Source organism: Betta splendens, chromosome 5 (assembly GCF_900634795.4).
Source record: "Betta splendens chromosome 5, fBetSpl5.4, whole genome shotgun sequence".
Taxonomy (NCBI): Eukaryota; Metazoa; Chordata; class Actinopteri; order Anabantiformes; family Osphronemidae; genus Betta; species Betta splendens.
This window is the reverse complement of record NC_040885.2, coordinates 18,310,667-18,333,976: the sequence shown is the minus strand read 5'-3', so window position 1 is coordinate 18,333,976 and position 23,310 is coordinate 18,310,667. Positions and strand designations below refer to the sequence as shown.

Sequence of the window (23,310 nt, the reverse complement as noted above, 5' to 3'; positions counted from 1 at the left end):
ACGGTGAGTTGGTTTGAACGAAGACTGATCAAATACCTGTTGATTTCAGAATCAGAAGAGACCGAATGTATGATCTGAGAAGAAACACAGAACTTGGAAAAACAGACAAAAAGCTTGTTTGTCTTTGTGAACACAATTTGTTCACTAGTAACTTACATTACATCTCTCAAATTTGTTGTTAAAATATCCAATATCCCATATTCCGCCTATAGCTGTAACCTTGTTTTGCATGTTCTATGTTAATTAGTTGCAGTTTGTGGGCTTGAACTCAGCACTGGGTTAACATCAGAGAACCCAACACACACACACACACACACACGCACGCGCACGCACACACACACACACACACACACACACACACACACACACACACACACACACACACACACACACACAGTGCTGCATTGGCCCCAGCCACCTCCTTACAGGGCTTTCAGCTAATAAATGTGTTCTTCCAAACCACAATGACACTGACTTAGGCATTTAACCGTTATAAGGGAAGTTAAAGGTTATTATTAGGTGGCAAGGCTGATCTTTGACTTTTTACAGATATAAGCTTCATAGCTTCATATAAAACATTCCTGCTTATTTAGCCAGTATTCATCAGACAGCACTGAACATGCTGCCTGTCTTTGTTACGCATTGACCAACACATGTCGGTATGTTTGTGGCCAGTAAACTCAGCTCTATTCAGAACAGATGCTCCAGCGGCGGCGGATCGTTTGCTCGGTATTTTGGTGAAAAAGATGCGTTCAAGGTCAACGCGAAAATAGATGCGGCTAACGAAGAACACGTGGGCGCAGTGAAACCCAGGCGCACAGGCAGCAAAGGGCAGCCTGCTCACTAACATCAAAGGGCACACAGCTGGTAACGCCCCCCCCCCCCTCAGATGGACCACTTCCAGCTAGAACCTCTGCTCAGTCATTACCCCATCAACATCACCAGCACTTAGAAGCTAAGTGTACGTAGAATGTGTGTCTAAGAATCCGGAGCTTCTTCATTATTCTGAGTCTACTCATAGTTTTAATTCTTCAGTTCAATATAAGTTACACAGCCTGAGGTGTGAAGTTTGACAGTTACTGACAGACATCAAACACATCGAGACCTTTATAAACCAACCAATCTGTATTTTTGTGTGTAATTAATTCTATTCCCAATAAAATGTGAGCAAGCGGTTAAACGTGCTTATTGTCTGTCAACTACTATAACCAGAAATGTTCATCATACTGAATTAAACTGAACCGTATCCAACCAATTTCAAAATAAAGCCGCAACCAAATAACCAAGCGGTTCCGTTCCAAGTATCGCAGACACCGACGCCAACGAACCCGGAGCGGAGCGGCGCGGTTCGCGGTGGGATCGTTACCTTCATGTCGCTCATGAGCAGCTGGAAGAGCCCTCCCAAGGCGCCGCATTCCTTCTCGATCCCCGCATCCATTTTCCACGGCTCCCTGCACGCAAACTTTTCAAAAAAGTCAAAAACAAAAAGCGCGGACAGGCGAGTTTTCAAAAACTCCAACAGAAGAACTGGGAGCGCGTTTAAGTGTGCGTGGACGGCGTGAAAAAGCCGCTCAGGTGAAGTTCACCTTTCAAAAAATGCAGCTGAAACGGAGGAAAACACGCCAGTAAAAACCCAGACGCTCGCGCTGCCGCGAGGCTTCAGTCAGCCGATGCTTCCAGCCGGCCAACTCGATGAACGTCCCGAAAAACACCGCATCATGACGGAACCATGGGGCAGAGACCTGGAAAATGTCTGGCAGGTCTTTTGGTTTCGCCGCTCTCGGTCCCGGTGGGAGGAAAACACGGCTAACCGCGGCGGGCTAGCTCGGCTAGCTCGGCTAGCTCGGCTAGCGTCCGCTCCGCTAGCAACCTGTGACTGAGCGCGTTCGGCTCCCAAACCAACACGCACACGGCGAACGCGCGCAATGAAGCCCCGCGGACCGTGTCCGGCGCCGGCTCCGCTGGGAACTCCTCCGGTTGTTCCTCCACACGCGTGTCCGAGTGGTTCGCGTCGTTCGCCTGCGAGTCTGGACGACGGAGCCAGACGCTTTTCCTCCACTTACTCCAGTCGCTGTCCCCAACTAAAGTGAATGAGTGCGTGTCCTCCAGCGGCGCGTCAAGGCAGCCGCTGTGGAAGCATCCACATCCGGTCACGAGACTCAAGATAAAAGCTGACGAGAAAAGAGTCGTCATTCTGACAACAAAATTATAAAGTACAGGTTTTTAAAAACAAAAACTGACTCTAGTTGTGATTAATGCAGTAATGTAATGGATCGTGCTTAAGGGAGAGGCAAAAACGACATTTATTTTAAGTGTTTTTGAGTTTCCGGTTGATGCTGAGTTCGGTTCACTTCACGCTGTTGTGTGTCTGTTGAATAGTGTGTGAATCGAGGAGGTTTGCTGTGAACGGAAAACGCGGTAGCCCGGCGGGGCGGGCACAGACAGAGAAATCACTCAGTCCTAAGTTTACACATTACTTTAACATTATTAACATTTACCAAGAGGCTCTGAGAATTTAAAAAGGCACAATGTGATTGTGTGTAATTACGAATCGTTACGCACATATTTGTGTAATAATGCAGAGCTCTGTTTGTACTGTGTGTCCTCCCTATACTTTTCCAGATTTTGAAGCAACTTGTCGTTTATATGCAGACGAGCTGAATGAAGGTTTCAGTGTTCAGCAGGAGCTCTGCATGTGAACCGAGTTATGGAGATGCTAAACACAAAATGAAGTTTGGGGCTGTGGCAATTAAACAAAGCCAGAGTTTTATATAACACTAACAACCAATCAAGCAGTTAGATGTTTTCTGATTTATGCTAGTCAAAAAAAGTTCACACAGTTCAGATGACTCACAAGTTGATAACAAACCAGTGTAAATGTGGGAAAACAGCAGAGCAATGTACACAACAGATGTTATAGACATGAAACACTAAGAGATCAAAACAGACATAAGATGGTGACAAATTAAACATAATGTTTTCAATGTTGGCCAAACAATTGGTTGTTCCTCAGTGAAACAGCTGCCACTTAATACATTTACATCGTCGTTCACTCGCTCCCAGCTTTAATCTACTGTTTGCTTGTGTAGCAGCCAGCAGGTGATGAACACCAGGCGTGAGTGAGGTTCACTGTCGTCAGCAAATCAAGCTGAGTCACAGAAAGAAACACACAGGGACGTTACCGTGGCAACCAACATGCCACAACAGTGCGTGTGTGATTTCCTGAATCACGGGACCATTGAGGCTTCCCCACCAAACACAGATGTGGTCTCCATGGAAACCTAAACACAGCTAAATATGTGATAAGATTAACTAATAGCTGTACAATTAATATTTAAACATAAAAACTTGCTGCAATCACTACACAACCTGATTAATATTAATAAGTTGTATTTTTAGTTTCTGCATGCGTCATTTTGTTGAGTTGATGTGTAGATTGTGTGTCGATTGTGTGAACCTTCTTACACTTTATTGAACAAGTTTTAGTTAATAAAAAAACAGGCATCAACAGATCAGCATTAATATAAAAAACAAAATCGTCCAACTGATTAACCCAAAAGATCAGACATCATTCGTGAGCTCAACCAGAACGACAGCGCCACCTGTTGACCAGAAGGAATATGTTTAATAAATGATGCATAGATCTTAGTGGTAACATCCAGGATGTAAAACAACTGAATGTTACGGTGAAATGTGAAGCAAAACTGTCCCGTCCCTCAGTGAAAACTACTGCTCAGTGCTCTGCTCTGTGAAAGGTTTATTATGACCTGCTCTTACGATCCCTTTATCATTAACCAAGTGCTACCTCTGTCACAGCTCGCTGAATGGAAGATGCCATTTTGGCTGTTGTTCAACTTACTGAGGTGAAATCTGCTTCAAATAACAGCTACAATTTTCAAAACCAGGGGCAGTTGCCAGAATAAGCTTTTATGTCATGTGTGATGCAGCACAGACGTTTCAAAGCAAAGTTAAGAGGCGATTGTTCTGTCCACATTCAGCCATTTTTTCTGAAGACCCACTGATCATTTCTCAAAATATAGTGTGTGTGGTAGGTCATAACTACAGTGTTATAAAGCAGCCAACATAACATTAATATAGACAGCACATAGAAGACTAACACAAATATCAGGTACCAATATATGAGCAAAAGAAGAGGCAAAGGTGGATAAAGAGCAAAAAGCTCCACAAGTAATAAAAGATTTCTGTGATTTTCTAGTTCTGTGAACTAAATCAACTTCAGGATATTTGAACTCAGGGTCATTGTGAAAATTTCTCATTCAAAAATAGTGTGTAAAGTTACATGGAAACATCATATGATCAAGGCAATAATCAGAGTAAAATAAAATGAAATCTAACAAGACAGGGTTACAATTATTATCTTGTAACAATCTGCTTCTTCCTGTTGAACAGTAGCATTAGATTGTTTCCAACCTGTGTGTTGAAGTATTGACAGTTTGTTGGAGTTCTTCAGGTTGTGATCAGCTGATCACAGACACTTGGGATTCGTTATCACCGCCAGGTTTCCTCCCAATCTCGTCTGAGTCACTGTCACTCCGTGATGTGAAGAGTCTACACGTCGTCCAGCGTCGGCAACTCAAGGCTGCTCGTGTGTGTGTTTTCTCAGGAGCGTGTGTGTAGATGTATGGTCTGATAGTGTGATTCACCGGTGCAGCTTCAGGCGGCGCTTGGCTCACACCTTTAGCTGAACGGTCAACGCAGCCTCGCCTCAGTGCGTGTGTGAGCACAGCGAGGGTCGTCCTTCTCAGTTCTTTATGTCAGTGGTGGTTTTCTCCATGTAGATGGAGGGTCGTCTGTCGGATCCGTGACCTTCCTGCAGTAGATGGAGTGGATCCAAGTCACTCTCTCTGCGATCTTTACAGCCGTGTGGGTCGTCAGAAGGACCTGGAAGGGACCTTGATTTGCCATCAGCTGTAATTACAATGACCCAGAAAAATAACCTTAGTCTGAACAAACTGTAATTTAGACAGGCTCTCTTTGTGGCCTGTAGCATCCAATGTTTCAGTAGCTTAGTGGTGTCTGCAGTAACTCTATCTATGGCTTCCTTTAAGAGGGTGTTGTTGTTTACATGGTCTGTGGTCAGATTTAGGTGTGATGACCACTGGTTCACATCCTCTGATCAAACCTACATCATATGTGTGTGAGCCACAGGGAAGCAGTGCTTCCTGTAAGGCTGAGTGTTGGGTCAGAGCGTCCTCTGAAATGAAAATAAAAACAAAAGCATGTAGTGTGTCATTAGAATGTGGGGGTATCAAGTTCACTGTTTGCTGCACATGACAGGCAGAATAAAAAGAAGTTCTCTAAAAGTATGCAAAGTAGGTGAATACGTCACATGGGGTCAGAAGTCGTTCACCAGTCTCCACCCCGTTGACATCTGTTCATGAAAGGACCCACGTCCTGCCTCTGTCTCCATCATGTTTTCACAGAGGGACGTGTGGAACTGTAGAATAAAAACCAAAATCTTTTTGTTCGTTAGTAAAAGAAATCACAAGCGCAGACCTGTGTTCCTCCCAAAAGAGGGAAGTTGAGGTCAGTTTGTGTGTGTGAAATCATAACTCTTCAAACCTCTCATCAGGATCAGGAAAGCAAAAATGAATGTTAATGATGTCAGATGTTGCACAAGACAGTGAAACAGTACGTTTTCTTTAATAGTCTGGTATGTACAGTCATTATTACTATTAATATTATTAATACTATTATTAATTACTATTAATTATTACTTCTCTCTAATAGTCGCCTTCCCTTTAATAGTCTGTTTCAGTCTGTTTCAGTCAGTTTCAGTCAGTTTCAGTCTTCCTACAGTCTGTTTTGTTTTGTTTTCCTACGTCCATGCTGTGGTCTGTGTCCTCCAGCTGCTGTGGTGTCAGAGCTTCCACCCGTTCTGGTTGTTGGTTGGCGCTTCTCTGCTGATGGTGGGAAAGGAGTCCAGATCCGGATTTACCCTCATCGCGCTCAGTTCTGCATTAGGACAGAGAGCAGGAACAATGGGAGCATTTGCTCTTCACATCATGTGTGTGAAACCAGATTCAGACAGAGGTCACTGAACCGTGACAAGAACTCAGACATTAGACACTGATTTGGTTTTATCTGATTATTATTAGTCATAATTATGACCTCATTAAATTGACATCTGGTGTTTGACTCGATTAGGAAACCTGGTGCCCCCATTTGGAGGGATATTAATGTTTGTGCGTTAATATTAATTTATTAAACTGAATCCGCTACATGAGCTCTGCCACACGGATCATGTTCCTAAGCGGCTGCAGCCTTTCACACAAACAGCCTCTGAGCCGCTGGAACCGGAGCAATGTTTGCAGAACCTGGTGGCGCCGCTCTCACTCAGAGCGACTTCCAGCGACTCAGAGCTCAGGTGAGTGTGACGTCAGAGAAGCGTCACGTGTATCTTTGATACATCGGACCAGAGGCGCCGCTGGCAGTTATAGACACCATGAAAAAAACCTGGGGTCGAGTCCTAGACTTTATTATTAATACTGACCGTTACTTCCTTCACTGCCTGGTTGGTGGAGTTGGTTAAAGTGCAAAGCTGGTCATTTAAAGGTTGTGAATTTGAGTCTAGCTGTGTGATAAAATTATTTGTTTTGACGATAACTTATCAGTATTCAGTCGAAATGACAATAATTTAATTTTAATAATGAAAAACATGCGCTACTGAATTAGTGTGACTCCTTTCAGATGAGCAGTGTTAAAAGATGGATTCTGTAAACCTGTCAGAGTGAAACTCACTTGGACACTAGGATCTTGGAAAGTAGTTGGAGTGAGCGCTCCCACCGCTCTCATCAAATAGCACATCTTGGACGTATTTTCCCGTTTCTTAACTAGCTTCAGCAGTGAGTAGAGATTGGAAGTTCGGTTCTTTTAACTGACTCGGATCTTTAACTCTCGATCAGTAAGGTGAACGAATCATTTCGAGTCATTCGTTCATTTCGTTCATTTCCAGCAGGTGGCGCTGTGGGCGTTGTAATAATGGTCGCGGCTCTCAAACACTATATACTGAAGACAAGACGCTTTGCTTCAGCGGACATATTATAATCACAAAATGCCACAAGCGATTCAAACAATGTGAAAACCTAGCAAATACGCACCACATTAACTGACTCATGTCCTGCATCTTCTCTGCCATTGTTGTTTAACAGCGACAGTCGCTTGGCAGCGGTCACGTGATTAAAGAACCCCAGGACGACGGGCGTCACCTGTGGTCGGTGGAGACTCGGTTGTTAGAGTCACTGAACGACAGTGAAGCTGGAGGCGACGAAGAAGAAGAAAGTCTGGATTCAGCTGGAAATAAAGCTTCAGCAGTGGATGTTTATCTGTTCAACCCAATGAAACTAATGTGAACTTTATGTAGCAGGAAAACTCAGGTTTGAAATGATTAAACGTGTTTAGTTTATTTATGAAAAAGCAAAAACATCGACATCTGATTTTAGATTTTGTGATTTATTTAAGAATTTAATACTGGAAGATCGTTAATTTAAGCTGATGTTTGTGTTAATAAAGTAACAAATGTATTAATGTGATAGAAATAAACAGGTGATGGAGTAAATGTTTAACTTCACATCAAACTAAATAATTTTTGCTGCAGCAAATAAAAGAAGCAAAACTAGTCTGATATTAAACTGTAAATATGTCTGTTAATAGGAATCAAAACAAAAGTTGATACAAAACAACAATAGTTACTGAAAATTCACGGGAAAATCATTTTTGAACATGCATGACTAAAATAAGCTATGGTGAACTAAACAAAGACAACCTTTATACTAAGTGAAGTATTTCCACATAAAGAAGCTTGATCTGTGTCAGAACCAATGAGATGACGGACCCACATGCACGGCTCAAACAGGAACAGATCGTGGTATAAAGGGATTTATTAGGCGAAGACAGGGTCAGTTTCAGGCGAGGTCGTGCACAGGAAAGCGCAGCATCAGTACAGAGGACCAGGCATTCTCAGGTTCAACGACAGGCGAGGTTCAATAACATGTAAGGCACAGATCGGGATCAGGCGTTCTCAGGTCAGACAGGCAGGTTCGTTACCGGGTTTTCTACAGGTACAGGCACGGAGCAGGCAGGAATCAGGAGTCACGAGGTTCAAAAACAAGCTCAGGATCAGCTGAGGCGGTAATGCTGGAAAGAGGTGAGTACACGCGACAATTTGGAAACTGGTTAGTGTGAGACATGGAGCTTATATGCTGGGCTGAATACTGATTACTGTCAGGTGTGCATGATGAGAACCAGTGATTGTGTGAGAGCAGCTGTGGTGTAACTGGAAACAGGAAGTCCTTTCAGAATAAAGCAGGAACCGTGACCAAACCGTGACAATCTGATATGATAGTTTTAAGATTTCTTTGTTATGGACAAAAACTAAGCTGCTGATTTAATAATTCAATAAACATTTTTCAGACAAATAACTATTTAATCCAAGGAGAGATTAAGCGGTGGTTGTCATGACAACAGTGGTGAAAGAACTGTCTCCATGGAGAAAAGTTCACTGATGAAAATGAAGACGATGAGTTGTTGAGGGTCGATGAAGTTTTAGGATCTGATGAAAGAAGCACCACATTCTTCCTCTTCATGAATAAAAGGCATCATTGTCGTCATGGTTTTCTGTTTCCTAGACTTCATGCATTCCTGCAGACAAGAGACAAAATCAATCATCTCAGACGTGTCTATAAACTGAATGTGTTAAAAAATGATTCAAGAAATTATGAAGGGGGACGACAAATAAACGCAGTATCTGCTCTGATGCTGCAGCAGCGATCACGTGTTCAACATGTGGATGATGTCACAGTGACGGAGCATCAGTCCATGTTCAGCTTCCTGGAGGCCGTCTGCACCTCAAGCTGCTGAACTACAGTCAAGGCTCAGAGTTGGACACAGACACCAGCTTTAGTTTCTACTAAGATCTGAGCTGATGAACAGGAAAAGAGCCTCAGTCACAACGTGGACCATGAGAGGAAACATTGAAATGTGTCTGAAACACAACGTTCATGTCTCTGCCTCAACTTCTACAAGAATTCAACCTGAACCTCATCAGTTCAGCTGCAAGAAATGACGTCTGAACATCATTTGACATTTAGGAACATTTGAAGTGGACGAAGAATAAAAAGCTCAAACAGAAGCTGATGGAACAAAACATTCTGATGTTATAGTGATGAAAATACATTCAACTCATTTTCTTCCATTTATATATAAATACAGCCCAGGCTACAATTATAGGAGCCATAACTGCTAAAATAACCCACACAACCACTGGGATGTCTGACCCTGAAACACAGAACAAACATTAGTGACACAGATAATGGAGGTGAAACATGGTTTCTTCATCCTCATCATCACACAAACAATAAAACTGATCAAAGCTGAGAACATTAGCTAAAACATCAAACCTCAGTAAATACGATGATCAAAACCTGTTATTGTTATAAAATCATGTGAACTATGTGAACATAAAATAATATTTTCAAACATAAACATAATTTAAAGTGAGGCTGTTGTGGGACTTAACAACATGGATCCAGCGTCTAAAAGCCAAGAGTCACTGACGTCTCAGAGTAAATGAGACTAAATGTTTAAAACCTGCTGTTGTTTCATTTAGTGACTCACAACGACCACGACTTCATGAGCTTCAAACTATTTACAGTCACTGTTGAACCATGAAGCTTTAAACACATCAGGAACAACAGGCATAATCCACAGTCAGTCACAGGTCAAAGGTGGTGAACTGGGACCTGGAGGAAACTCAGTGATGGACTCACCTTGGACCTCAGATGTTCTTTCATCATTTAAATGAGAAACAAATCATGCAAATCTAAATAAGAGATATAAGATATAGATATAAGAGAATATAGAGTAAAACTGAGGAATCAACCATTTGTTTCTTGTTCTTTAACAACTAAACTCACATTTACAGAGACAAGTGTTTCCCAAATAGAAATAAAAATGAAGCTGTCATGATACTTGAACACGTCTGAATAAAGTTAATGACTCCAGATGTGGACCTGACACAGATTTATTATTAAGACATGAACAATTAACGACAAACTGGGAGACAGTGAAACTCACCAGGGATGTGGACATGAACCTCAGAATGAACCTGATGACTGAGTTCCTCCATTGTTGCTACACAGCGATAAGTGTCGCTCTTTTTCACAGTAGTTTGGAGGATGTGGAGTTTTTCACTTTCTGTGTCGCTTTTTTGTTCAATAAGTTTGTTTCCAGAGCTGTCGAACCAGGAGATGTTCAGTTTAAATCCTGGAGAAACATCTGAAACCAAACACTTCAGCAGGAACCCGTCCTCAGTTTGTTCAGGATTTTGGATGGAAACCTTTGCAGCTTTACCTGTGGACAACAACAACAACTTATGGAGAACAGTCATAAGTTTAAACGTGTCATTTTGGCTTGTTGTTTAATTTAAAAAGGGCAAAATGAGGATTTAGGACGTCAGCAATTATACAAATCAAGTAACTCTTCAGTGCAACAGGTTAAACTATAGATTGATTCATGTGTTCTCATTCAGGTTAAAAGGATTTCATACAGCACAAACTGTAATTACACAGTTTAGTTCATGTGTCCAGATATTTAGACTAATAATGTAATTTATCCTGACTCACACCACCACATGTACCAGTGTTGGGAATCAAGTAGGTGGAAAAATAAGAGAAACAAACACAAATAAACCTTTGTTGAATGGTTCAGATGTTGTATTCAATTTATAAAGTGATCAAATAAGACAAATAAATATTTATTGTGACACTTTCACTATAGAATTCAGAAAAAAATTATAATATAAAATAAAATCAAATGTTAAAGACTAAATCTAAAAAAAAAACCACAAACATCAGTCATAATTGATACAAAGTAAATGTGTGTGGTTGTGGTTGAATCTGAGGAACCAGATGTTTCACAAGTTTATCAGTTATTAATCAGGCGTTCACTCACCAACAACAAGACGAACGGTGAAGGTTTGGTGAAGATTTGGGAAATCACAGGTGTAGTCTCCACTGTCAGACACTTTAGTATCACTGATGGTTATGGAGGCGTCACCGTTCCTCAGTTCATGATCAGAATGAGACACACGACCACTGAACTGACCATCATCAACTAATAACGGACTACTTTCATGCAGGTAAACATCCTTCTTTCCATCTTTCTTCCACTCAAACCGCTCTAATGAAATGTCCTTGTTGATTTTACAGGGCAGAATCACATCATCGCCTTCTATCACTATGATGCTCACTGGACCTGGAAGATGAAAATATGTAGCAATAATTTGTTCATTCATGTTGTTCACGATTCACACAGTGATTTTGTTGACACGAGGTCGTTAACAGTGTCACACTTTTGTGTCTCATGCTAATGTTGAATTATAACTCAGGTCCAGTTTTGTATGAGAACCAGTATCAGAACGTCAGCTTTACTTAATGTTTCACCATTAAAGAGAATCTGGTGTAAAACTCAGTACAGCTCATTGAATCGTTACTGAACCAGATGTTTCACAAGTTCATCAGTTATTAATCAGACGTTCACTCACCAACAACAAGACGAACGGTGAAGGTTTGGTGAAGATTTGGGAAATCACATGTGTAGTCTCCACTGTCAGACACTTTAGTATCACTGATGGTTATGGAGGCGTCACCGTTCCTCAGTTCATGATTAAAATGAGACACACGACCACTGAACTGATCATCTTGACCTGATAACGGTCCACCTTCATACAGGTAAACCGCCTTCTTTCCATCTTTCTTCCACTCAATCTGCTCAGACTCAATGTTCTTGTTGATTTTAGGGCAGAATCACATCACTGCCTTCTGTCACTGTGATGATCTCTGGACCTGGAAAATTAAAACATTTATTAAGTAAATAAGTGGAGTCATGTTTAGACTCATAAGTAGTAAATAAATGTGACCCTGGCTGTGACGCAGTTTTTGGCGCGTTGTGCTCCTCTTGCATAGGTTGCAGGTTAAATTCCCTCAGTGAGGAGTTGCGGCAGGAAGTGCAGTCATATGAATTATTCCCTTTGACCTCTGACGGGATGAAGCCGAAAGGAGCTGCCTTTTAATAGTGACTTGATTTGTGCAACTGGTGCAAAACTGTAAATGTAATGACTCGAGGGTCTGATTGTAGAACTGTGGTTTAAGCACTAGTTAATTTCTACTGCGGTCAAGTGAGCCGTCGTTCGTTCATCCGTCGTTCATCCAGCCGCGCTTCAAAAACGTCTTGCGCCCGTATTACGCGCTTTACAGCAGAGCACAAAACACGTTCGTTGCGACTTCCTCTTTTCATAGCGACACGTCTGGTTTGTTCAAAATATGGAAAACTACGAAAGAAAATATTGCATATATAGAAAAACTGTCGCCTGATAAAGATCCGTGTACTTTTACTGTAAAATTAAGCATTTATTAGAATTTAAAACTACCATGTCATACTGTTACTGTATGGGCCGTATAGTCAACTTTATTAATCAATAACTTGACTTTGGTGCATAGTTCCAGGCCCAGACCACTTTCCCCCTGATCTACTAGATGTGTACCATGGCCCCACAAAGATCTGTGTACTTTTACTGTATAGTTTAGGATTTTAGTAGTACCATGTTATGTGTGGTGATAGTACACATCTAGTAGAACAAGGGAAAGTGGTCTGAGCCTGGAACTATGCACAAAAACCTAGTTATTGATCATTAAAGTTGACTAAACCTAAAGTTGACTGTACAGTAACAGTATGACATGGTAGTTTTAAATACTAATAAGTGCTTAATTTTGCAGTAAAACTACATGGATCTTTATTAGGCGACAGTTTTTCTATATATGCAATATTTTCTTTCGTAGTTTTCCATGTTTTGAACAGACCGACATCTCGCTATGAAAAGAGGAAGTCGCAACGAGCGTGTTTTGTGCTCTGCTGTAAAGCGCGTAATACGGGCGCAAGACGTTTTTGAAGCGCGGCTGGATGAACGACGGCTCACTTGACCGCAGTTTAACACTTGCCCAGAGTCTAACGGAGCATCTCTGCTGCCACAAACACATGGAGCAGATGGTTTTTCATGTTATGAAGCAGCTGTAGTCAGACACGCTGCAATAAGAGACGATGCTCCACGTAGAGAAACCACTGTGTTCAGTTACTGGGACGTAGATGTGAATAAAAGCACAACATGAACTGCTGCTGTTCATGTGTTCATCATGTCGGAGTCTCAGAGCTTCACTTCCTTTAATGAGACAACGCCCTGAACGGACGTGGAATAAAAGCATGAACGGATGAACTGAGACTCATTCATTCACATTATTAACATTAACATATAAACACGGACTCTTTATTTCACCCACAGATAAACAGTCTCCTGTTTTACATCGTTTCTATCTAATTATATTGGGTTCCTTCTCTTCAGCTCATAATAAACTTTTCTCACCGTTTCCGTCAGAAAACGTTGATCCAGTCAAAGTCAGGAGACAGAGACTCAGAGGAAGCAGCTGCATGTTGACGGACTCCTCTGATTAACGATCACAACCATCGATTGAACCAACAAAACACACGAGAACCGTTCACTGCGTTCACTGCGACGCGGACTCGATAGTTTCACTTTCGCTTCTCAGTTTCGGACGAGACCGTTAAAGGTCCCTGCACACGCGTTTTTCCACGCTAAGTGTCGCTAAAGACTTGGACCACGTGTCAATCAGGCGTCTGTAACTCGCCCCACGGACCGTCTGAAACGTGTGCTTTAGGCTCTCGTCCACAACGCTCTGTTTTAGGGGTCGTCGCTGGCGAAGTCTGGCAATTTCACATTTAATTTAATTTATTGATTTATATAATACGCAACTTGATTAGCTGCTAATGCTAATACTAATGGTTGCCAATAAGCAGCCTGAATGAATACAACAGAATATTCAGAACATGACTACAGCTTGTTTGGTATGGGGTGCCAAATGTAAAAGGAGCACCTATAACTACTTTTCTCACATTTAACTAAATGACACAACATGTTTTCTCACATTTAGTTAAATGTGCAAAAGTCTAAATGTAAATGTTAAATATAAATGTAAATGTTAAATGTTAAATCTAAACGTTAAATGTTAAATCTAAATGTTAAATCTAAATGTTAAATGTTAAATCTAAATGTTAAATGTTAAATCTAAATGTTAAATCTAAATGTTAAATGTTAAATGATCGAACTGAATATTTAAGTAGACTCCACCCTCTATGATCCTAGATCAGTGACGCGGACTCAAACACGTCAAACAGTACGCATAGCTCCGCCCACATCTGACTCTGGATCGGTGCTCGAAAATACTGGAGAGAAACCTGAAGTCGAAGCCATCATGGCCGCCAGCTCCGACTCCCTCCCGTTGGGGGAGATTGAACGGGCTGTAACGGCAGGTGTGCGGGCTGAGGCTCCGCTTCAAACTGCTGTTCTGTCGTAAACACCATTAATGAGGAGTCAAGTAGGTTTAAAAAGAATATTTCTGTGGCGCCGGTGGAGAATTAGTTGGCTAACTATACTAGCTAGCCGAAGTTACGTCCAGGCTAAAAACAAAAGGTTCCAGATCAGATGTGGGCGGGGTTTGCGCGCACTGTTTGAGGTGATTGAGTTCGTGTTTCTGATCTGAGACCAGCGCTGTTTGAGGGTAGGGGTGGAGTCTATGTGCACATTTATGAATATTCAGTTTACACTCGGCGAACATTTAACATTTACATTTAACATTTGCATTTAACATTTAACATTTACATTTAACATTTACATTTAGACTTTTGCACATTTAACTAAATGTGAGGAAACATGTTGTGTCATTTAGTTAAATGTGAGAAAACTAGTTATAAGTGCTCCTTTTACAATTGGCACCCCATAGTTTGGGAGCATAGCTCCATAAACTAATAAAAACTAATTTTTACATGTTTTTTTATTTCTTGTTCTGCTGCTGTGTGAAAATAATTTTTCTATAATGGGATCTTCAGCTGCAGCTTATATTTTGCCGTATTTGTCTCTAATTAAGTGCCAATGTAGGAACAGTGAATGCCTACAGAGGCATGGCTTTCAAATTGTATTGAAAGCTATAGTTGTAGTTATAGTTGTAATTGCATGTGTTTATTGCTTTTATTAATTAATTAAATTAAAATTTCGATAAATCTTACCTCAACACGCCTAAACTAGTTGCCAAACCTACTGTCATGAATGGTTGATGATCCAGGACTGGAGCCAGTATGATTGAATGTGTATTCATTACAGAATGTCACGATCTGGGTTTTGTGTCTAGTTGTTCCTGTTTTATTTTGGTAATCTCCTGGTTTCTGTTCCTGTTTTAGCTTTACTTCCGGGTTTTGTTCTCGTCACAGCTGTCCCTGCTTCACCTGATCGTTATCCACACCTGCACTGTATCAGTAATCAAGTCACATTGTATTTAACCACCACCAGTGTCCTCAGTCCCTTGCCAGATCGTTGTTTGTGTGTTACCGTTGTTCCAGTTCGTTGTCTCTGAGCCTGCCACGTCTGTCTGGATTATCTACTGTTACCTGGGTATGACCCCGGACCGTTGTGACCTGAGTTTTGGATTAAATATCAGTTTGACCGCATCTCCTTGTCTATCGTCTCATCGCTGTGCATGTGGGTCCGTTCATTGCCGCTCGCTGACAGAACGATCTGGCCAAACTTGGACCCAGCCAGCACTCAGCCGTCGCCCAGGTCAGTGACTGTTTTGTTTCTTGGTTTTTTTTTTTTGGCGGCGAGTCTCCTTCACCTGCGAGGAAGTATGGAGTTCACCTGCGCCGAGCTACCCAGCGACCTACGCGTTTATTTTCAAATCCTCGCGGAGGATTACCGACGGGCGGTTAACCCGGAGAACCAGCGCAGCGCCGTGGAGGTGGCGATATTGACGCTGGAGGACGATGACAGCGTGTTGGAGCGCCCCAGTGTTCGTCGCCTCTATGAGCGACTGTGCGCGAGGTTCAATGAGCTAAGCGACGCGCTCCGCACCACGCCAGCGCCGGTCGCACCGCCGAAGGTTTCGGTTTCCTCCTCCCCGCCCCGTCGCACCGTTGTGTCTGCACCAACCTGCCCAGCCCCACGTTTGTTCCGCTGGGAGGATTTCCTGCACTCATGCGGTCCCCAGTCCCCAGTTCAGCCGTGTGTTGCCCAGTCTCCAGTCCAGCCGCGAGCTGTTCAGTCTCCAGTCCAGCCGCGAGCTGTTCAGTCTCCAGTCCAGACGCGAGCTGTTCAGTCTCCAGTCCAGACGCGAGCTGTTCAGTCTCCAGTCCAGACGCGAGCTGTTCAGTCTCCAGTCCAGCCGCGAGCTGTTCAGTCTCCAGTCCAGCTGCGAGCTGTTCAGTCTCCAGTCCAGCCGCGAGCTGTTCAGTCTCCAGTCCAGCCGAGCCCTGTTCAGTCTCCAGTCCAGCCGAGCCCTGTTCAGTCTCCAGTCCAGCCGAGCCCTGTTCAGTCTCCAGTCCAGCCGAGCCCTGTTCAGTCTCCAGTTCAGTCGAGCCCAGTCCCGTCTCCAGTTCAGTCGAGCCCAGTCCCGGTTCCAGTTCAGTCGAGCCCAGTCCCGGTTCCAGTTCAGTCGAGCCCAGTCCAGGTCTCAGCCCAGTCGAGCCCAGTCCAGGTCTCAGCCCAGTCGAGCCCAGTCCAGGTCTCAGCCCAGTCGAGCCCAGTCCAGGTCTCAGCCCAGTCGAGCCCAGTCCAGGTCTCAGCCCAGTCGAGCCCAGTCCAGGTCTCAGTCCAGTCGAGCCCAGTCCAGGTTCCAGTCCAGTCGAGCCCAGTCCAGTCGAGCCCAGTCCAGTCGAGCCCAGTTCAGGTTCCAGTCCAGTCGAGCCCAGTTCAGGTTCCAGTCCAGTCGAGCCCAGTTCAGGTTCCAGTCCAGTCGAGCCCAGTCCAGTCGAGCCCAGTCCAGTCGAGCCCAGTCCAGTCGAGCCCAGTTCAGGTTCCAGTCCAGTCGAGCCCAGTTCAGGTTCCAGTCCAGTCGAGCCCTGTCCCAGTACAGTCGAGCCCTGTCCCAGTACAGTCGAGCCCTGTCCCAGTACAGTCGAGCCCTGTCCCAGTACAGTCGAGCCCTGTCCCAGTTCAGTCCAGTCACGCTCCTGTCCCAGTTCAGTCCAGTCACGCTCCTGTCCCAGTTCAGTCCAGTCACGCTCCTGTCCCAGTTCAGTCCAGTCACGCGCAGGTCTTATCCCAGTCAGAGGACTCCACCTGTCGAACGGGTGCTGTGCACACCCGATCAGGCCCGACGTCTCCTCCGTCGAGCTCGGCAGCTGTAAGCAGTCATGCCGGCTCCGGAGGGGACGCCGTCCCAGTTCCTGTCGGCCATGTTGCGGCCGTTCCTGTCGGCCACGTTGCGGCCGTTCCTGTCGGCCATGTTGCGGCCGTTCTAGTCCCTGTTCCTGTTCCTGTCGGCCATGTTGAGGCCGTTCCAGTCCCTGTTCCTGTTCCTGTCGGCCATGTTGAGGCCGTTCCAGTCGGCCATGTTGAGGCCGTTCCAGTCGGCCATGTTGCGGCCGTTCCAGTCCCCGTTCCTGTTCCTGTCGGTCATGTTGAGGCCGTTCCAGTCCCTGTTCCTGTTCCTGTCGGCCATTTTGAGGCCGTTCCTGTCGGCCATGTTGCGGCCGTCCCCGTTCCTGTTCCTGTCGGCCAAGTTGAGGTCGTTCCTGTTTCTGTCGGCCAAGTAGATGCCGTTCCTGTCCCTGTCGGCCAAGTAGATGCCGTTCCTGTCCCTGTCGGCCAAGTAGATGCCGTTCCTGTCCCTGTCGGCCAAGTAGATGCCGTTCCTGTCCCTGTCGGCCAAGTAGATGCCGTTCCTGTCCCTGTCGGCCAAGTAGATGCCGTTCCTGTCCCTGTCAGTCTCGGGGTGGCAGTCCCGGCGCACCTCCAGGGGGAGGTCGCGCCAGCTGCAGTCCCCGCGCACCTCCAGGGGGAGGTCGCGCCAGCTGCAGTCCCCGCGGACCCCCAGGAGGGGGTCGCGCCCGCCGCAGCCCCGGCGCACCTCCAGGAGGGGGTCGCGCCCGTCGCAGTCCCGGCGCACCTCCAGGAGGGGGTCGCGCCCGTCGCAGTCCCGGCGGACCTCCAGGAGGGGGTCGCGCCCGTCGCAGCCCCGGCGGACCTCCAGGAGGGTATTGTTCCTGGCGGCTCGGCTCCGGCCGCACCTGCATCGGTTCCTGGCGGCTCGGCTCCGGCCGCACCTGCATCGGTTCCTGGCGGCTCGGCTCCGGCCGCACCTGCATCGGTTCCCGCCGGCCCGGCTCCGGCCTGGTCTCCACGTCCGTCGTCGCCTCTGGTTCCTGCATCGTCTCTGGCTCTGCTGCCGGACTGGTGGCCTCGCCCTCGGCGCCGCCTGCTGCTTGGATGGCGCTGCCTCCTGCGGCGCCGTCCGCCTCGACTCCTCAGCCTCCTGGATCAGCGTCCGCCAGGAGGACATCGCCGTTCGGGGGGGTCCCCGTGGACGCTGGCCCAGACCAAGGGCACTGGGTGTGCCCCTCTGCCTCAGCGGCGGCTGGGCAGGATCTCACCGCGTCTCCACCCGCCTTAAGAGGGAGCGGCGAGACGTCGTTGTTGTTTTCCTGGTCATGGACTCTGTTCCTGTTTCACGGACATTCGTGTTGTCTTCTTGATTTTGGGACTCGGTCTTGTTTTGTTTTTCTGTTAGGTTCTCTGGTTTGGCGTGTTTGGGCGTGAGTTTTGTTTGATGGGGGTTCCCGTTTTGCCCTCCCCCCAGTCCGCCCTCCGCCCGCCCTGTCCGTGTTCTGTGCGGGTTGTCTTTGGTTCTGTCCCTCCGCCGGTCCTCCCTCCGCCCGCCCTGCTCGGGTTTGTTGTTTTTTTGGTCGTCTGGAATCCGCCCTTGAGAGGGGGGTACTGTCACGATCTGGGTTTTGTGTCTAGTTGTTCCTGTTTTATTTTGGTAATCTCCTGGTTTCTGTTCCTGTTTTAGCTTTACTTCCGGGTTTTGTTCTTTTTTTTTTTTTTTTTTTTTTTTTTTTTTTTTTTTTTTTTTTTTTTTTTTTTTTTTTTTTGTTCTGTCCAGCAGTTAAGCAAGCAGCATATATTACGCTGAATGCCATATTGTGATGGACAGCTTTGCTTTAACAAGAAGAGTATATATAGAATATATATACTCTTCCTGATTTATGGTTTATTTAATGGTTTATTTAGCTAATCCAAAATGTGTGTGATGTTGCTGTGTTGGTGGACAGGTTAGGTTTCTGCTTTAGGGTGTGTATGCGGGAGGGTGGGGGGGAGGGGGGATAAGGGGTGCAACCAGCTGCTGAAACCAAGCAAATCTGTTAAGTAAACAATCGGAGCAAAAAAATAAATAAATAAGAAGCATGGATGTACCTTAGGCTAACACATTCATAACTAAACAATTTTTGTACTGTGGTTTACCTTGGAGATTAATACTAATACCAATAATAGTGCTAAGGTATGTGCACATACTAATACAAACATATACATACAATATACATACATATGTGCATTATTATACATATCCCATACTACTTAATAAAAGTCATGACATACAACACCACAAATTCCATAATCACACATTATTCATATCGGTAGTGATAAGTATCAATAATACTTACAGTTGGATTTGGAAAGTGTCCCACTACAAGGTTAGTAAGGCTGTAGCTTATCATTATTCACCCAAAGGGTGAGGCAGACGTTGGTGCATGAACAATGCCACTTGTGGAAGCCAGGGTGATGTGAGGGGCTCCGCCACTACGCCCATCCAGCAAGCAGAGGAAAGAATCCTAGCAGCCAGGGAGCCCACACACCTTCAGTTCCAGGAGGGCAGGTGTTGGGGTTTTGTTCTCGTCACAGCTGTCCCTGCTTCACCTGATCGTTATCCACACCTGCACTGTATCAGTAATCAAGTCACATTGTATTTAACCACCACCAGTGTCCTCAGTCCCTTGCCAGATCGTTGTTTGTGTGTTACCGTTGTTCCAGTTCGTTGTCTCTGAGCCTGCCACGTCTGTCTGGATTATCTACTGTTACCTGGGTATGACCCCGGACCGTTGTGACCTGAGTTTTGGATTAAATATCAGTTTGACCGCATCTCCTTGTCTATCGTCTCATCGCTGTGCATGTGGGTCCGTTCATTGCCGCTCGCTGACACAGAACACATTTAATATACAGTATATCAGACAATTACACATGCATGGAATAAAGTATCTCAGAAATTAATAAAAAACTTTAGAACATTTTACTATTTACAGATTAATCATAATTTACCTGGGAACTCTGGTTTACAAACATAGTTTTGGTTCTAAATACATATTGACCTAATATATTTTTAATTGCTTTTAGTAAGGTGTATGATATATCAAGTGCTAATATATAACTAGTAGAAATGTAGTTATTGTTTTTTTCAGTACTATGTCTGTGTGTATCTCAAGTTGTTGCAGGTATCTAGCCTAGAAGTCTTGTTAGCTGGTGCTGGGGACTTCTAGGGTGAAGAGTCCAAGTCATCCCACCTTCCCTGGTCTGGATCAGCGCAGTGTTTCCTGAGGGACAGGCACCTATGTTGGACTTAGACCACCTGTAAAATGCTGCTGCTGTTAAATGTACATACCTTTGCTCCTGAGGTGAGCAACAACTCTTCTACAAGGCAGACGTGTGTCCACAGGCTGCAGTGGAGTCAGTTTGAGAAACAACCTCCTCGCGTTTCGGTAGCTGGGATGCATCAGCCTGTATTAAAAAAACAGTTTATTAGAATCATTTTAAAGAAATGTGACACCGTAGCCCTCCTCACTGCCAAGTACACACCACACTGTCAAACTAATAAAACTCCCAAAAGTTCAGTCCACACGTGAGTACAATCAACAAGTTTTCAGTCATTTAAATGTTCCAGGTTACAGCTTCCCAGAGGACATGACATGGAAGGGGCAAAAGAAACAAATGAAAAAAATGAAAGTAATGAAACAATAACAATAGTTTATGAGGTGCAGGACATAATTCAGAATTATCCTCTCACACACACGTGAAAAATTGGCTCTCATACACACTAGTGAAATCCTTTCATACACACTACTAAAACATTTTCAGTAGTTCAGTAGTTTCAGTAGTAGGCATCTACAGTATGGCACATACCATGGCATCTATGGCACATACCATGGCATCTACAGCACATACCATGGCATCTACGGCACATACCATGGCATCTACGGCACATACCATGGCATCTACAGCACATCCATGGCATCTACGGGAAATTACTTATTTACTGGTTTATTAAGACTGCGTTTTTACAATTACTCGGACACTGGATCCATGCCGTAAACGTTTTAAGGTCATGTAATTGCTTTAATATATGTTATCATCTTCGTTATCGCAATTACATAGTGTAACTGTAAGATACCATAACGCTATTAAGTAGTTAAGTTCCATTTGTGTTTTTGTACTTTATTTTGAAGCCCCTTGGTCAGAATGAAACCGGCATAGGCGTAAGTATGTACACTTAGTATATTATATAAGTGTAGAAGATAATAGTTTTAAGTGATGTTGGTTGTGCACTGAAAATCATTCATTCTCTTTGTAACAATTAACATTGTTGTTAAAGCCATAAAGACTTTTATTGTGAAGGACTGTTAAGCTGCCGGTAGAGGAACTCATTGTGTTAGGCTAAGTATGTAGCCATGTGTGCAATAAACGTGACTGGCTTGAGTATGATTTACTCGGTGTGTTCAACAATTAGTGTCAAACAGCACAACAGAACACCCTCTACCATTTCACTATAATGTTCAGGTTCAAGTTCAGGTTCATGTTCAAAAACAGACCAGTAAACATCCTCACAGATGTTTAATGCAGATTCCTCTCTTGTTCCAATTAATTGACCTGCAGCAGTAGCTACAATGAACTTTAATTAATTATTAATGTGTGGAGATAGATAGACCATTCAATTATGTCATAGAAGTGGCAATGGTGATATACAGTCATATTTTTATATAGCCTATGACAATACACTGTACTGTATGTCATGTTCCATTAGAGGAAAAATACAAAACTCAATACAAAGCATTATTTCAATGTAGTTATCTGTGTCAAGGTCAATGAAAGTAGTTAAAGGGTGAATGTTCTACATTAAATGTTGCCTAGGTTTTAAGTCAGTGGTTGCAGATGTCTTCCTGCTTACATGGACATAGGTGAATCACAGCTACCATAATCACACATTATTGATATTGATAATAATAAGTACCAGTAATACTTACAGCTAAATTTAGAAAGCCTGTTTATCTACACGAGCAGAGCAAGGCCACAGCTGGCTTCACCCCCAGGCTACCATGTATGTGTATGTGGCTGGGTATGAGGAACTTTGGGAGACCGCCAGTTCCTGGAGGGGTCCAACAGAGCCATCAAAGTGAAGGCTCTGTCCACTGCCCCCTGAAGGCAGCCTGGATGAGTGTGTATGACTAATGCAATTAAAACTGCAGAGCATCCCACTTAGAATTAAAGTGAAGCTTTAAATAAATACCGTCACTAGGTTCTTTATTACTTTCTCTTCCCGTATCCTACTTTTACCGATGCTTTCACCCGTACATTCTTCCTTAGTGGTGCTTTCAGGAAAAGGGTATTATACGATAAGACAATTTTGGAAAAACATGAATAAATAAAATTCAAATAAAAACTTCTGGATTTAAATAAAAAGGCAGATGTAATTATTTGTATTATGAAAATAATCATTATGAAATAGAATTTTTATAATAATGAGCAGATTTTACAGCAAAATGAAACAATTATTTCATAATAAGCTCATTTTGGAAAATGTTTGTGATTATTTTATAATTTCATGGTCAGTTTAATTAATTTAAAATTGAACACTTCGGAGTTCCATACACTTCCTACTCCAGAAGTCAAAGGTCATGAAGCTAAAGAAAGTTGCCCATCACAATTTGACAGCAACATTGGAAAGAAGAAACCTCCAGCAGAACCAGGCTGGATGGAGGCGACCATCTGCCTCCACATCAACAACAAGCAACAGCAGAGCACAGGCGAGATGGTCGGACCCCTTTATTTATTAAAATCCACTGATATTAAGTCCTGTCTATGGGTAGTTGCAGTTCTAGTCTTGTTTATGGGCCTTAACAGCCCTTTTTCTCCCTCTCATTCTGACACGGCCTAGTTCCTGTTTTCTACGACGAGGCAAATGCGAACTAGAGCAGCGCTCAGCGTGAGTGGAAGAAGGAAGGCTGCTGAGGCCTACAAACAAAACTAGAGGGGGACGTAAATGTAAGGTTAATTGACTTCTTTTAGTTTACTTCTAATGTACGCATCAAATACAGACTATATAAATGTAGACTGAAACTGGTAAG

The 23,310-nt window shown here is 44.0% G+C and overlaps 2 protein-coding genes across 7 annotated transcripts in view; both read right to left on the bottom strand.

The window, feature by feature from the left end:
- The window catches only part of mtss1 (MTSS I-BAR domain containing 1), a 34,311-nt gene extending 32,203 nt beyond the window's left edge, over positions 1-2,108 (bottom strand). Inside the window, 1 exon segment of the mRNA XM_041070862.2 lies at positions 1,367-2,108. Coding sequence (XP_040926796.1) covers positions 1,367-1,438 — 72 coding nt within the window. The 5' untranslated portion in view covers positions 1,439-2,108.
- Positions 2,109-5,443: 3,335 nt separating this feature from the next.
- Positions 5,444-13,672, bottom strand: LOC114855981 (coxsackievirus and adenovirus receptor homolog). Of its 6 annotated transcripts, XR_005897741.2 has the most exons (7): positions 13,436-13,672; positions 11,564-11,864; positions 10,972-11,274; positions 10,096-10,371; positions 7,122-8,661; positions 5,844-5,976; positions 5,444-5,458 (listed from the first exon to the last, which is right to left on the bottom strand). XR_005897741.2 is itself a non-coding variant. In XM_055508940.1 (6 exons), exons 1-5 carry the CDS (start codon positions 13,500-13,502, stop codon positions 9,816-9,818), a joined length of 672 nt encoding a protein of 223 aa, XP_055364915.1. In that variant the 5' UTR covers positions 13,503-13,670; the 3' UTR covers positions 7,884-8,661; positions 9,789-9,815. The 6 variants fall into 6 exon arrangements, 5 of the variants coding, with proteins under 5 accessions (XP_055364915.1, XP_055364917.1, XP_055364914.1 ...); XM_055508940.1 differs by lacking the exons at positions 5,444-5,458; positions 5,844-5,976 and adding an exon at positions 9,789-9,841 and having other exon boundaries at positions 7,884-8,661; positions 10,972-11,243; positions 11,834-11,864; positions 13,436-13,670; XM_055508942.1 differs by lacking the exons at positions 5,444-5,458; positions 5,844-5,976 and having other exon boundaries at positions 7,884-8,661; positions 10,972-11,243; positions 11,834-11,864; positions 13,436-13,664.
- Positions 13,673-23,310: the final 9,638 nt, after the last annotated feature.

Excerpts from the sequence above, each read along its gene's own strand:
- LOC114855981 (XM_055508939.1), bottom strand. The coding sequence starts at position 13,502 with ATGCAGCTGCTTCCTCTGAGTCTCTGTCTCCTGACTTTGACTGGATCA. Across the intron at positions 11,244-11,833 it reads ATCACAGTGACAGAAGGCAG|TGATGTGATTCTGCCCTGTA; the intron begins TGATGTGATTCT and ends GATAGAAGGCGA. Across the intron at positions 9,298-10,095 it reads GGTTCATGTCCACATCCCTG|GGTCAGACATCCCAGTGGTT; the intron begins GTGAGTTTCACT and ends TCTGTGTTTCAG.